Source organism: Pelobates fuscus, chromosome 6, assembly GCF_036172605.1.
Source record: "Pelobates fuscus isolate aPelFus1 chromosome 6, aPelFus1.pri, whole genome shotgun sequence".
NCBI lineage: Eukaryota > Metazoa > Chordata > Amphibia > Anura > Pelobatidae > Pelobates > Pelobates fuscus.
The window spans coordinates 209,928,541-209,944,807 of record NC_086322.1 but is presented as its reverse complement, the minus strand read 5'-3'; the positions used below and the strand labels follow the sequence as shown (position 1 = coordinate 209,944,807).

At 40.1% G+C, this 16,267-nt stretch overlaps 1 protein-coding gene across 2 annotated transcripts in view; it reads right to left on the bottom strand.

The window, feature by feature from the left end:
- Positions 1–854: 854 nt before the first annotated feature.
- The window catches only part of SHROOM3 (shroom family member 3), a 397,699-nt gene continuing 382,286 nt past the window's right edge, over positions 855–16,267 (bottom strand). For both annotated transcript variants that reach the window (XM_063458694.1, XM_063458695.1), the window contains 3 exons: positions 11,722–11,863; positions 4,625–4,897; positions 855–1,235 (listed from right to left, as the gene is read on the bottom strand). In XM_063458694.1, coding sequence (XP_063314764.1) covers positions 888–1,235; positions 4,625–4,897; positions 11,722–11,863 — 763 coding nt within the window. In that variant the 3' untranslated portion in view covers positions 855–887. The remainder of the gene's footprint in view (positions 1,236–4,624; positions 4,898–11,721; positions 11,864–16,267) is intronic.

Genomic DNA, 16,267 nt, shown 5'->3' with positions numbered 1-16,267 from the left:
TGCATGTCTCTTTTCAGTCTATGTAACTATTGGCACTCTGCGAAATTGGCCCATTATCCACATTTTTTTCAATGCCAGATAACCATGACTCCTTTTCAATGTCATTTATATGAATGGTGCCATTATGGATGTTCTTTCAGAGGTGAAACAGGTTTCTTTAAAAGTAAACTTAAAACAAAAAAATCGCAATTAAATATATAAATTTGAGCAGTCACTTAGCAGTTTTATCTTTTGTTAAAAGTTTTTTGTCTTTTTTTTACAACATACAAAAGGCATTTTCTACAGCAAAAATGGTTAGGATATGTACAAAACTTACATCATTACTTTATAAAAAGTACTTTTTTTTTTTTATAAATAGAAGCATAACAGGGTTTGTTATTAAGGCATACATGAATCAATGCAGCAGGTGGAAGCATTTGTTGAATATAGTGCTGTGTTTTCTGGTCCTTAATATGAGTGGAGATGAGGAAAATAAATTGTAGATTCTTTGCTACGATCCTGCATTCAATGATAACACTTTATAAACACCAACTCAATGCATTTGTTTAGAACCTATATGAAGAAAAAAAAGTGTGGCATCAATGATTTCATACTGTAGCATGTGTTCTGAACAGGTTCACATGGTTACTGCCCCATTTATGATTTGGATGATAACAGTCCATCTTTTTGGAAATTATTTCACCTTAAAATGGTTGTGGGTAGCACCGTTGTTAGGGCAAACTACTTACAGAAGAGCTACACACAAAGAAGACAGTGCGTGTAGTGAAAACGAACACCGGAAGATCTCATTTAAGATCATTAAGTTTTTTTTAATGAAAAAAATAGTTTTTTGTTTTTTTTTTAAATTAGAAGTCATTTTTGTTAGCCAGAATCATCTACATGGAATATTAAAGTGAAGAGGTCAGTGGTGGAGGTATATTCATATTTCCAAAAGATGAAATACTTCCTTCTGTCAAAGGCACTTTCCCTCCGATTTGGAAATCACTAGGCAAACCTTCCAATAGGCACTTAAGTTGCTCCTGGCCAAGTTTAATCTTGTCATCCAGCTCCCGCTGTTTAATAAGTAAAGCCGACTTCATTTTGACAAAATGCTGATACTCCTGAAACTGTTCCCCTGTGAGGTAGTTTCCTAAGATGTCCATCACCAATTTCTCACGACGGTCAAGATTCTCCTTCAGCTCCCGAGCATCCTCATGCTGACCGCAGAGCTGCTTTTTCTTCTCACTCCAGGTTTTCTACATAACATATAAACACATGAGTTCTTCAAATATCCTGTCACTGAGAATCTTAAAGTTAGATAAATAAGTAAGCTTCCTCAATGTATCCAACACAGAAGATTCATTTTAAAAGCCAGCAAGACAAGGGTTAAACAATAAAAAGACAGCTTTCTATCCTCTGTAATTACCAATCACAGCTGCTTCAAAAAGTATTTAAAAATAATATAAATATGCTTACAACGGAATGACTATTGCCATAAATGTTGCTACCCCACATCATACTTTATCTAGGACCTACTAGTCTTATTTATGAGTAAACCTTTTCTCTAGATCAGTAGGTCCCAGTCTTCAAGGCATATCAACATTCCAGGTTTTCCCAATATCCACATTTGAACAGAAGTAGGATATACCTAAATCCTGGAAAGTTGGAGTACCTTGAAGACGGGGTTCAGAACAACTGGTCTAGATCACACCTGCACATTTTGTACTGTTTGTTAAAAAAACTATCTGAAAATACTATATTTAACCCCTTAAGACCGCAGCCAAATGTACACGTTGTGATCAAAACAAAACGTAAACAAAACCTGGCATTTGCGCTATATGTCTGTCCAACCGTAATTCACCTCTTTCATATTAAATGCACCCACACTTATTTATCATTTTATTCAGGGGAAACAGGGCTTTCGTTTTAACATCAAATATTTAGGTATGGAACATAATTTAATCTGAAAAAATATATAAAAAATGGGAGAAAATAATTTTTAATTTTTTTTTAGTTCTACGTGACATTCTAACTGTGAATGTCAAAATACTGTTTGCTTTTACTGCAGTAACATACACATATTTGTATTCAGTGATGTCTCACGTGTAAAACAGTACCCCCCTATGTACAGGTTTTATGGTGCTTTGGGAAGTTACAGGGTTAAATATAGCATGCTACATATTTCATTTTTTTCACACTGAAATTCGCCAGATTGGTTACGTTGCTTTTGAGACCATATGGTAGCCCAGGAATAAGAATTACCCCCATGATGGCATACCATTTGCAAAAGTAGACAACCTAAGGTATTGCAAATGGAGTATGTCCATTCTTTTTTAGTAGCCACTTTGTCACAAACACTGGCCAAAGTTAGTGTTAATATTTGAAAATGAAAAAAACTAATTTGAACGCAAATTTTGGCCAGTGTTTGTGACTAAGTGGCTACTAAAAAAAACTGAACATACCCCATTTGCAATACCCTGGGTTGTCTACTATTGCAAATGGTATGCCACCTTGGGGGTAATTTTCATTCCTGGGCTACCATACGCTCTCAAAGGCAACCTGGCGAATTTGAATGTGAAAAAACTGAAACGCAAGCCTTGTATTTGACTCTGTAACTTTTGAAAACACCATAAAACCTGTACATGAGGGGTACTGTTGTACTCGGGAGACTTCGCTGAACACAAATATTAATGTTTCAAAACAGTAAAACGTATCACAATAATTATATCGTCAGTGTAAGTGCCATTTGTGTGTGAAAAATGCAAAAAATGTCACTGTCACTGACGATATCGTAGTTGTAATACATTTTACTGTTTTGAAACACTAATATTTGTGTTCAGTGAAGTCTTCCGTATTTATATATTTATTTTTTATTATATATAAATATATATATATAATTAAAATTATATATATATATATATATATATATATATATATATATTTAATCAATATCATTGTACGTGTATTTTGATAATATATTATATATTATTATGTATATATTAATATTAAAATACACGTAGACAGTGTATGTGTATTTATGTGTATGTGTGTATATGTGTGTATATATATATATATACTTAGATCATATATATAATATATATATATATATATGATCTAAGTATATATTATTTAATTTTACACGGTTTTAACATGTTTTATTTTATTTTCAGGCAGCAGGCTGGCAATGACTTGGACGGTTATGCCGTCCATGTGAGCGTGAGGTCGTCGCAAGGACCACGCGATCACATGGCCCAAGGGGGGCCGAAGAGGATGGAGGGGGACTCCCTGGGCTCCCAGGTAAGTCCCCATACCGCGATCGCCGGCGTGGCATTGCCGGCGACCGGGTAAGTACAAAAGATCGCAGGGCGTTCGTTTAGAGCCATCTAAATAAGGACGGCATAGAACGCCCTGTGGTCTTAACCCCTTAAGGACACATGACATGTGTGACATGTCATGATTCCCTTTTATTCCAGAAATTTGGTCCTTAAGGGGTTAAGGGGTTAAAATTTAATGTTATAAAACAACGTGAAACGTTTAGGCAGACACATATAAAAACAAAAATAGTGAAAGAAACAAAAAGAAGCCTTTCAAAACAAATGTTAGCATTTTATACCATACATCCAATAAAACACACACACACACACAGTCACCCGAGTGATCCATTTAAGTTTAACTCCTAGTATTCTTTCTAAGTTAAATGGGCAATTGCAGACTTTTCTCAGCATATTAAAGCATAGATTTTTAAAGAAAAACTCAATCTACTTTAAAGGGAATACAAATATGTCCTATTTGTTTTCAGATCCCCCACCCCCATGGGTGCATTCCAATAAAAAAAAAAATAATAAAAATTTTACTCACCAATTTCCAGCGCCGAGGCTTCCTTAGCACTGCTTACCTCTCCGCCTCCCATGACATCATGGAGGAGGCATGGCCTCCTCTGCTGATGTTCAATCCAATACTTCTCATAGAGGAGCATTGCAGAATGCGTGGTGAGCGCACATTCAATTTTCCTTATAGGAAAGCACTAAATCATGAGGAATTCTGTGTCACATTTTAGTTGGTCACTGACACTGACACTTGGTCTCTATGTTTTTCATAAAATCACGACTTTCTGTCACGAAATAGAAAATTAGACTCTTTTTCAAGAACTGTGTAGGGAGGCTGCTTGAGTCTCAGCCACGGACTCATCACTCAACCAGTGATTTAACTCCTAAATGTCAGATAATTGAGTAAATCAACTGCAGGGGCATGATCTATACACCAAAACCAATTCATGAAGCTTAAGTTGTTTTGGTGCTTAGAGTATCCCTTTATAGGCATTGTTCCCAAACAGAACTGCTGTTTGAGAGTTCAGCTTAATTGTTTTTTTTTCTTTGAACATGCTATAGCTTTGAGCAAATATCATGCCCAGTTGAACAACATCATGGCATGTGTTATACTGATTCACTTTAAAGCTATTTGCATTCACTGTCTTCATAAAAACAAAAGGAAGCAGATTCTTACTGTAGTTAGGTTAAAACATGACTGCAATTTACACTTTTATGTTACCTTTAACTATTAAAATATAGAATTAATGTGATTGATTTCCAAATTGCATGTTGTATTGGAAACCTTTAAGCTTCATGTGAATAAAACGTGTACCTACCCGTTCCTCAGCATTCGTATCTTCAGCTAAGCGACTAAGGACATTTTCTACCCTTGCCAGACGTCCTGAGAGGGAGAGTAGGAGATTCACCACTTTATCCAGGTCTCCAATAAACATTTTGTATTTGTCATACTCATTGGGTTTACAAAGACTTTCAATTAGGGTCTCCACCTCTTCTCCAAGGCTGTTGTTTATCTTGATATCAAGCAAAAGGCTTTCCTTGGCATCTTTCATAATCTCCAGTTTGTGAGTAATGTTGTCAATAAGTTCAGCCTAAAGAAATAAAAAGAACACTTTAAATAACCATGGGAAATTGTCACTCTTCCTTTGTTTCTGTTTCCCCTTAATGGCATTTCTTACTGTCATGTCAGTGTCGTTCCATAAAATCATGCTTGGAACTTTGTGTTTATTTAGCATCAGAAACTCTATACACCTCATTTGTTATATATGTCAGATTTTCTTTTTTGGAATAGGATACTTAAGATCATAATTGTGACGATACCTTACCTTTCTCCTCCGGACCCGCGCAGCGCGGCAGTCTCCCTGGCTGCTTCCGGGAAGCGGCGCAGCCTGACCCCTCTTATGACGTCATCAGGATTTTGCCGTGAAAATTCAAACGTGGCCATGCTCCCGGGGCGTGGCTTTAAAGCTAAACACACCTCACTATATAAGGGCGCCCCTGTCCTTCCCTCAGCGCCCTAGTGTGGCTCTTGTTTGTTCCCTCTAGTGCTCTTGGTAAAATTGTCTGTTTTTCTGTTATATTGACCCTTGGCTTCCTTACTGACTACTCTCCTTTCTGGCTCCCTGAATTTTGGCTTGGTTATTTCTCGTGTATCCTGTTTTCTGTACTCCCTTGACCTTTGGCTATTCCTTTGACTATTCACTGACGTTAAGCCCGGCCACCCTAAGGTCCGGTATACATCTCTTTCTGGGTTACTATCTGCGTGAAGGGGTTACTGTCGTGACAATAATGATCATAATGCTATGACTGCATAGGCTATTGCTTTGGATGGTAATCTTTAATGGAAAATTGTATAGTTTTAAAAAGCTTTAATGCTCTGCCAATCGTGGACAACCATAGACCATCAAGCCCCCTGTGTGAAACATTAGTATAATCTATACTCCATACTGATGCGCTATACTTTATATTTGCATTTGCCAAAAATAAAATCACACATTATTTACCGTACTCCAAAAATTCAAATTCCAGGACAAGTGAGAAAGCAACAAATGTGGCATATATTAAGATTATACACTATCCCTGATGCTGTACTGTATATGCCTTAATACTCTTAGCCAGATCATCATGAACAGTGGATACAGATACAGGTTCAAGAGTGAAGCTACCATCAACCACCTCCTCTGCATGGACATCCAAGAACAAGCAAGGCATCAATTCATTTATCCACCAAACTAGGATGTACTTGATGTTTGGATATCAAGACAGAGAAACTACTCACTATGAATGGAGCATTCCACCTGAAATCCAGCACCAAGAGACTGTATACCACCCAGATACCAGCCTGTATACCAGCCGAAAGGAAGGAGGCCAGGGTCTTATGATATTTTTAAGACCACAATGCTGAAGGAAACACAGAGTACACATCATGCAGGTGGCTCATAATGATGAACTTCTAAGAGAATGCTTGGTGCAACAATAGATAGAGGATGCATATAAGGAGAAGGTTCCGTGGCAAAACAAACTCCATGACTGAACCATCAGCAAATAGTAGATGGCTCACATTACAAAATCCAACCTGTGGTTGCAAAAAAACAGGACTGGAAGACAACACTGAAACACTAATTCCAGTAGCACAGAAACAGGCACTCAGCCCCAAATCAATAGAAGCAGTGGTCTACCACACCAAACAGGACACAAGGTGCAGACCGTGACAATCCAGCACATTGTAGTCAAACGTTTTTAGCAGGAACTGCATACACTGAGAGATACAATCAAATTGCTGGGTTTGTGTACCTGATGGGAGGTGCCACAAAGGATAGTTGAGAATAATAGAGCTTTGGGACTTCCAGATCCAAACAGACAAGCAAGCATTTGACAACTAACCCGTCATTGTGGTGGTAGACATAGAATGGATGATTGCGCTGGTAGTGGATGTGACAATACCTAGCGACAATAACATCAAGAAGATGGAACATAAGAAGGAGCACAAATAGCAAGGGCTGAAAGAGGATCTAGGAAGGACGTGGAAAGTTACATTAGTAGTAGCCCCAGTTCTCATAGAAGCACTTGGGCTGTAACCCCCAAATTTACATTTTACAAATTTCAGCAGATTCCAGGTGGAACATCTGAGATCTATGTCTAGAAGAGTGCTGTTCTGACTCCCAGGCCTCTGGTACAGGACCCAAGAATGAGATATACATAAAAAATAAAGTGAAATTATAATAAGAATTTAAAAGATACATATATATATATATATATATATATATATATATATATATACACACACATACATACATACATATATATATATATATACATACATACACCTCATCATGCTGTGTATACATTGATATACTTTATAAAGTTACTTTGTCCACAGACTGAATACATTACTGTGCTGAACTAGGATAAAGCAGGGGAAGAAGGCCACTAAGTCATAAGATAAATTATCATTCATTCATGATGGCTGTGTTAGACCTTATGATGCTGTAAAATATCTAATGAGTTGGCCAGATTAGGGGGAGGGCTCATGACACAGGGACTCCCACTCCTTGTGATAAAAGCTGACTAAATATTAACTAGGTCGCCTGGATTCTGGCAATACAGAAAAACACATTGGTGAATCAGTGTCCTCCTTAGCATTGCATGCTGCATAATTTGAGATCTGGACAGAGCCCATTGGGTAAGCATTGTGGTTTCAGTCCACCCTTTGACTGAGAGTCTGCATATCTGACCTACAAGAACTTGTTTTGTTTTCATTAATCAGGATTGCTGTGATTCTCAAAAGCCAGCAGAAGTAATTCTTTGTGCCCTTACAAAAGGAGTGGGCTTTGATTGCCCAAATGAGTCGTCCTCCATCCATTCTTCATAATGGCTATGTTAATGTTCCTTCATGTAGTGTACAAGGAAACATGCCAGTACAATTACCAGCATGGGCCTAATCACTTAGATCTATTGCTTTTTTCCCAGGCACATGTGAGTCCTATGCCTTTTTGAGTCACAGGGTGTTCTCTGCTCTGATCAGTCTGCAGCCTATTTGTTTCTGCATAGCAGACAGCCAACATCATTAACCCTTACTGTGGAAAAGGTAGAAGTAACTGACAAGTACAGCTTTTGATGGGTTTCAGATTCTACTCTTACAAAATGTGAATAACTAACCATTTCTGGATTTATCAAAAGATTTGTGTTCAAATATTATATGATCAGTTGAACCGTGGTGTCTGGATTCACAATCTATATTCCATTCAGTGTATTTCTCCTTTCGCTATTTCTATTCACTTTCTTGCACCTTTGCATCATTCATACTTTCTTTCCAATTCTCCCTGTCCACTCCATCTATGTTAGCTCACACCTTCCATTACTCAATTTCCCCTTTTTTCTGCAGTTCCTGAAGCCTCTTCCAACACCATTCTCAAATTAAATCACATCCCTCATATTAATTTTTACAATTCTTCCATCTACGTTCTCTTTTTCAGTTCAGTTTCCTTAATTGTATTATCAACCCTTCATCTAACTTTCTTTTTTACTTTTACATTAATCCCTTTCATTTCGGGCTTTAATTCTTTATTCAGACTCAGCTCTCAATAACCTCATCATCAGTTCCCTATGCTTAGGACAGCTCTCTGTTGTCCATCTTAATTAATCATTAACAAATTTGTGCATCTCACAAATAATGAATATGACCTTGCTCCTAGATTTTAAACTGGTCACAACCACTAGGACAACAATCAAAATATCCTTTAAATTTATGAAGTCATCCCTTCATACAGAAATAGTTTTAGTTTTTTTAAATCAACAATACAGATAAATATCTTTATCATGCCACTTGGTATGTGACATTATCATGCTGGCCTTGTACATCCAACTCAGTTTCCCATTTCCATTGAAACACAAACCTAAAGTGCTACATTAACGGAGATACAATGCTAATTATGAACCTGTTAAAAGGTCCACAAGCACCAAAGTGTAAGTGATATAGAATGGAGCTCTCAGAACAAAAGTACAAACTCAGCTGTATTCGAGATAGTTATATATGAATTTCATATTTCAAAGCAATGATAGCACAAATAAAAGATTGGTAGCTGGTGGAGTGTGACAAAGAAGACATTGGTTGGAGAACGGGTGTAAAAAGAGCATTTGTGGAGCAAAGTTCAGAAAATAGAGCAGTCACAAAGTAGATCAATGACATGTTTATACCAACTGCTCAAGTTTAACAACTTTTCTCCACAACTGTTCTTTATTCACAAGCACCAATTAGTTTTACTAACACAATTCCAAAGTTTCTTTTTGACTTATATGTCAACAACCATAGAAACTGAAAAATGTAGATGTCAAAATGCATTTAAACACTTTATTTACAACCCCCTTGTCCCAAAAAGTTTTTATTGATTAACACTGATAAACTGCATTTGGTAAATGCATATGCGTAAGCAGGCCCGGACTGGCCATCGGGCATACCGGGCAAATGCCGGTGGGCCGCGATGGCCGTGGGGCCGAGGCCGGCAGGGGAGATCACAGGATCTCCCCTGCCAGTCTCTGCAGGGCCAGCGTTACCCGAGCGCCGGCCCTGCTGTGTGCTTCCATGGGCCGGTGGGGAGATCAAAGATCTCCCTCACCGGCCCAGAGACACTGACAGGCGGCCGCTGGCAGGAGAGGGAGTGAGGGAGGGAGGCAGGCGAGAGGACCGGCGGAGCTCTAGCCAGCAGCTCCGCCGGGTCCTCTCGCGAGGTCTGAGCGTTGCCGCGGGTACCGCGGCAACGCTCAGATCTCGCGAGAGTGAACTATAGCCTTCAGGCTAAAGTTCACTCTCACCACTGGACCACCAGGGAAGGAAGCTGCACGGCACCCGCCCACCCCCCAGCCCCAGGCAGAACGGATCCCCCTCTCCCCACAGGCAGAACAGCTCCCCCCCTCCTTCCAGGCTAAAAGGTAAGAAGGGAGGAGGGGGGGATATAACTTTTTTTTTTTTTATTAATAAAAAATATATATTTAAATGCAAATAAAATATACATTCACACTCACACACACAGCACCCTCAAACACACACAGCGCCCTCAGACACACACAGCACCCCCACACACACACACAGCACCCCCCCACACACACACAGCACCCCCAGGCACACACAGCACCCCCAGACACACACAGCACCCCCAGACACACACACAGCACCCCCAGACACACACACAGCACCCCCAGACACACACACAGCACCCCCAGACACACACACAGCACCCTCAGACACACACAGCGCACTCAAACACACACAGCACCCTCAGACACACACACAGCACCCTCAGACACACACACAGCACCCTCAGACACACACACAGCACCCTCAGACACACACACACAGCACCCTCAGACACACACACACAGCACCCTCAGACACACACACACAGCACCCTCAGACACACACACACAGCACCCTCAGACACACACACACAGCACCCTCAGACACACACACACACCACCCTCAGACACACACAGCACCCCCAGACACACACAGCACCCCCAGACACACACAGCACCCCCAGACACACACAGCACCCTCAGACACACACAGCACCCTCAGACACACACAGCACCCTCAGACACACACAGCACCCTCAGACACACACAGCACCCTCAGACACACACAGCACCCAAACACACACACACAGCACCCAAACACACACACACAGCACCCAAACACACACACACAGCACCCAAACACACAGCACCCTCAGACACACACAGCACCCTCGCTCACACATATACAGCACACTCCCACACACACACACACACATATATATATATATATATATATATATATATAAATAAAATAACCCCCAGTGAGTTAACAGACAAAGAAAATTAGAAACCTAGAATGTGACGGCACATAAAAACACCCTCACACACAGCACCCCTCTTACATACACACACACTGCGCCCCTCACGCATACAATATGTCCAAATATATATTTACACACACACACACTAAAGCACCCCTCACACTGCACCACTACACACATTACGCTCCAGATACACGCCAGATCCCTTACCTTATATGCACTCTTAATCCTCTACACACACACACACACACACACACACAATCTCCTATACACACTCTGGGTCCTTTACACAGTAGATCTCCTACACACACACTACATTCCTTGTCAGCAAACACATACAATTCATTCAATACATTCTCTAAACACACCCTCTCTGCAACCCCTACACACACTACGTCACCTATACACACACACTTCAACCCATATGCACACACTCGCTACATCCCCTATAACACTATGCTCCCTATACACACACTCTCTACAGCCCCTAGCCACACATATTACACCACAAACACAAATGAAATTGACCTATTTACACAATACCACACCACACTCTACACACACGCAATCCCACAAGCAGGCTCCATACACATGCACCATACACTTTTCTGGCCCTTTTGTCCTCTGGTATCCCACTTGTGGAGACACCAGAGACAATTTAAAAGCAAACTCAGCGCAAGCATGTTATTAAATTTGCTTGCGCTGCGCAGAACAAATTCAGGGCCTTTTTCTAATGCCAGAGCTCTTCAGCGGGGCTCTGCGCATTGAACTAACATGCTCACTTTGAGAGGGGCTGTGCTTGTCATTAGTGATGACAAAACACACCCTATCTGGCCCCGCCCCCTTCTTAGGGGGCCGCTCTGATTGAAAAATGCCCGGGCCTAATTTTTTTCCCAGTCCGGCCCTGTGCGTAAGCACAATGTCTAAAAAGTTCTTATTTTGAAAGCTGGGAATAAACAACAAACCATTATTTGACATTTGCGATAAAACAGAGTTACACAGGGATCTACAATCAGTTTATGTGTATTTGAGAAATGAAAAAGGTTAATCTCTTGGTTAACTATCATGGCAGCATACATTACCTTCTTCTCGTTGATGTCCATACTGTCCAGTCTGTCCCTCACACCTGCATTAGTGTCTTGATCTTCTACCTTGGGTGCTGACAAGGAAGAAAATGCAGAGCTAGTTTGTGCAATTTCTGCTGTTTCCCTTTTCTCTTCTTTACTGTTGAAAAAAATAAATTTCGTTAAGTATAATAAACAAGAACGTGCACTTTCTCCACAATGGCTTTACGAGTTCTGCTTGAAAATCAATAACAGTTTGGTCAGTGTTTACACAACTTGCCACTAGGTGGTGATCTCTCTCTTCTATTTAAACGGCATAATGAGCTTGTAAAACATCTCATGTTCTCTGGAGCCTCAAATTCTTGCTTGGCATACTTGAGGACATTTTGCCCTCGATTTATAATATTGTTGGATAATCTTTTCAAATTACTTCATATTTTTGGATAAACATTTAAAATTATTTTTTCAAAATATTCAAGTACAAAAAAAAAAAAATCATATATAAAAAAAATATTAGTATTACAAAATTAAAATATTTTTTTTCAATATATTGGATACACTTTTAAAACAATTTCATATTGTGAAATATATTTTAATTTTTATATTGATATCCTTTTTATATATGATTTTTTTGTATTTTAATATTTTTAAAACAATATTGAAAAAGTGTATTCAAAAATATTAAATCGATTTTAAAATCTCATCACACAATATTAAATTGAGTTATTTGTCAGATCAATAATATTTGTTGACTGTAATACTTGAATATCAGTATCTTCATTATTATTTTGAGTAGTCATTTTCATGTAATATGATACCATGTCTGCTATGTTTGTGCTGTGTTTATTATTACATTTGGGGAAGAAAAAAAAAAACGTATTTAACAAAAAAAATCCACATTATCATATGCAGTGGTGAGGGGGCTGTTTTGTCAGACTGCACCCATTGCATTGCAGTACCATAATCTCTATAATAAGATTTAATGAGTACAGAACGTAAGAGTGTTCACTTAACAATAAGGATTGACAAACATACATTGCTCCATTGGCAACATAATCTGACTAGTTTTGAAAAAAAATTATGTCTACTTTAGATGATGTTACTTCGTCAACAAACAGGAGAAAAGAACCTAATGAATACATATTAGACAAGAACATGTAAGTGTGAAAAAAATGGAGTATGAACTGAATAAAAACAATACAAAAAACATGCAATTTAACTATACGAGCAATATATTGCCTACAATTTGGTTGTTTTTCATTTGAAAGGCATCTATTCAATTCCCATTTAGTATTTTAATCTGTATTTTACTGCTCAAAGATAGTAAAGGAACATTGGTACCCCAGAAAAGTATTACATTGTTGTGACTGGAGTGGGGGCATAATTTCAAAGTTTCTCACAGGGCACCCTGAAGGTTTAAGAATGACTCTGTCTGGGAAAGAAATTACGCTTACCGGTTGAGTTCTTTAAAGGACGTGGTAATGCTACATAAATAACGTGGGAGAGAACACTATGGGACAGGGGAGGGGGGGGAGAACACAGGGGATGGGGGGAAGAAAACTATGGGAAAGGGGATGGGGGAAAGAAAACTATGGGACAGGGTATGGGGGAAAGAAAACTATGGGACAGGGGCTGGGGGGAAAACACTATGGGACAGGGGATGGGGGGAAAACACTATGGGACGGGGGGGAAGAACACTATGGGACAGGAGAGTGGGGGGAAGAACACTATGGGACAGGTGAGTGGGGGGGAAAGAAAACTATGGGACAGGGGATGGGGGATAGAAAACTATGGGACAGGGGATGGGGGAAAGAACACTATGGGACAGGTGAGTTGGGGGGGAAGAAAACTATGGGACAGGGGATGGGGGAAAGAAAACTATGGGACAGGGGATGGGGGAAAGAACACTATGGGACAGGGGATGGGGGAAAGAACACTATGGGACAGTGGAATGGGGGGGAAGAACACTATGGGACAGGGGGGGGGAGAACACTATGGGTCAGGGGAAGGGGGAAGAACACTATGGGACAGGGGAAAGGGGGAGAGAACACTATGGGACAGGGGAAAGGGGGAGAGAACACTATGGGACAAGGGGGGGAGAACACTATGGGTCAGGGGAAGGGGGAAGAACACTATGGGAAAGGGGGAGAGAACACTATGGGACAGGGGAAGGGGGGGAGAGAACACTATGGGACAGGGGAAGGGGGGGAGAGAACACTATGGGACAGGAGAAGGGGGAGAGAACACTATGGGACGGGGGAAGGGGGGGAGAACACTATGGGACAGAGGAAGGGGGGGAGAACACTATGGGACAGAGGAAGGGGGGGGAGAACACTATGGGACAGAGGAAGGGGGGGAGAACACTATGGGACACAGGAAGGGAGAAAAGAACACTAAAAAAGAGGGAGGGGAGAGGAACACTAGAGGGGGGAGAGAGGAACATTAAGCAGGGGGGGCACTAAAAGAGAAGGGTAGTTCGGTTTCGGTTTTTGGCCAAGGGCATCCTGAATTTTCATTTCGGTGCATCCCTACTATAGGGTCAGGAACACATACATGTATTCCTGACCCTATAGTGTTAACACCACCATCTAGCCCCGCTGGGCCCCTCATGCCTCAATAAATATAGCAAAATCTTACTGTATTCAAGCCTAAATCTGTCGATCTGCATGTTGTTTGCCTCAGAAAAACAAGTTGTCTGCTGACATCATCAAAAGTGGTGGCCTGATCCAATCACAATGCTTCCCCATAGGACTGGCTGAGACTGACAAAAAGGCAGATCAGAGGCAGAGCCAGCATGATTCAAACACAGCCCTGGCCAATCAGCATCTCCTCATAGAGATGAATTGAATTAATGAATCTCTATGAGGAAAGTTCAGTGTCTGCATGCAGAGGGAGGAGATACTGAATGTTTGGATGCATTTTAGGCAGCCATGACCCAGGAAGGATCTCTAACAGCCATCTGAGGAGTGGCCAGTGAAGTTATCACTAGGCTATAATGTAAACACTGCATTTTCTCTGAATAGACAGTGTTTACAGCAAAAAGCCTGAAGGTAATGATTCTACTCACCAGAACAAATTCAATAAGCTGTAGTTGTTCTGGTTACTATAGTGTCCCTTTAACCCCTTAAGGACACATGACATGTGTGACATGTCATGATTCCCTTTTATTTCAGAAGTTTGGTCCTTAAGGGGTTAATCTCTAAAATGGCTGAAGTTAGTGACTCCCGGCTGTTCCCAAGCTGTTGGCAACAAGTAATTAGAGGCTACAAAATTCTCCATAAATATTAACAAGGATAGGTAAAAATTAAGTAATATCAGGCTTACATAATAAATAATAAAAAATAAAAAAACATTAGGTCAGACACGGTTGCGAACTCAATATATATAGCAGCTTAGTGCTTACCTCACAAACTCAGTGGGACGCTGGTAGGAGGCATAAAAGGGAGTGGACAAGTGAAATGATTCATCGCACTGATTATGCTCAAAGGTCCATCTATAGAGTTGAGATGTCTGCCTAGCATGAATGCATACTAGGCTGCCTACCAATTAAGTAGGTCAGCACACCAAGGTCGGACCATGCAAGGAGCACTGATTCAGTGCTCTCAGCAGGGTCCTAATACCCTGAGCATTGCGTGAGCGCGTCTAAAGTGAGACACCAGGGAAAATATTCGGGACGGCAGGACAGGACCCAAAAATGAAATTGGGATGGTTGGGATGCCTTTAGTTGTAAAGCAGAAAAGACAAGTTAGAGACGGCAAACTCCTGATAGTCCATATTTAAGTACTAAAACATATTTCTAAAGATGAACACCTGTCAGATGTTGAGGTCAGGGATGTGTAAACATACTGAACAGTGGTGGATTGCAACTAAATTGTAAAATGTAGGTTAAAACAGTTAAACATAAAACACGTGGTCATGTGTTTAGACTAGAAGAAAGATTTAGTTTTTTTAACTGTAAAAACAATAAGGATGTGGAATTCTCTGCCTGAAGAAGTGGTTTTATCAGAGTCCGTACAGATGCTTAAACAGTATTAGATGCATACTTGCAAAAACATACTATTCAATTATATATCTTTTCAACTGTAGGGTAATAACCCCTTGATCCAAGGATAAATCTGTCCGGCATTCTGGAGTCAGGAAGGAATTTTTTCCTAGTTTGTTGCAAAATTGGAAGTGCTTCAAAATTTTTTATTCTGCCTTTTTTTGGATCAACTTCAAAAAATAGATATGAGAAAGGCTGAACTTGATAAACACATGTCTCTTTTCACCTTGCTCATATCTGTTTTTTGCTGTTGATCCAAAAGAAGATGTAAAGGCATGAACAGACCATGGAAATGTATCTGTATGGGTTGATTTAGCTGCATGGTGTCCTGCTAATTCTATTAATGCTTAAAGTCTGTTTTTATTTTTAACCAACAAGCATGGTATGGCATTTTTCCAATTCAGCCTAAAAGTTTAATTCACTTTGAATTTCCAATAATTCTCAATGTAGTGAATAACCATAAATTAGTACATGACCTCTGGCATGGACAAATAATGAGAAATGCAGATGACTTTGTAACAG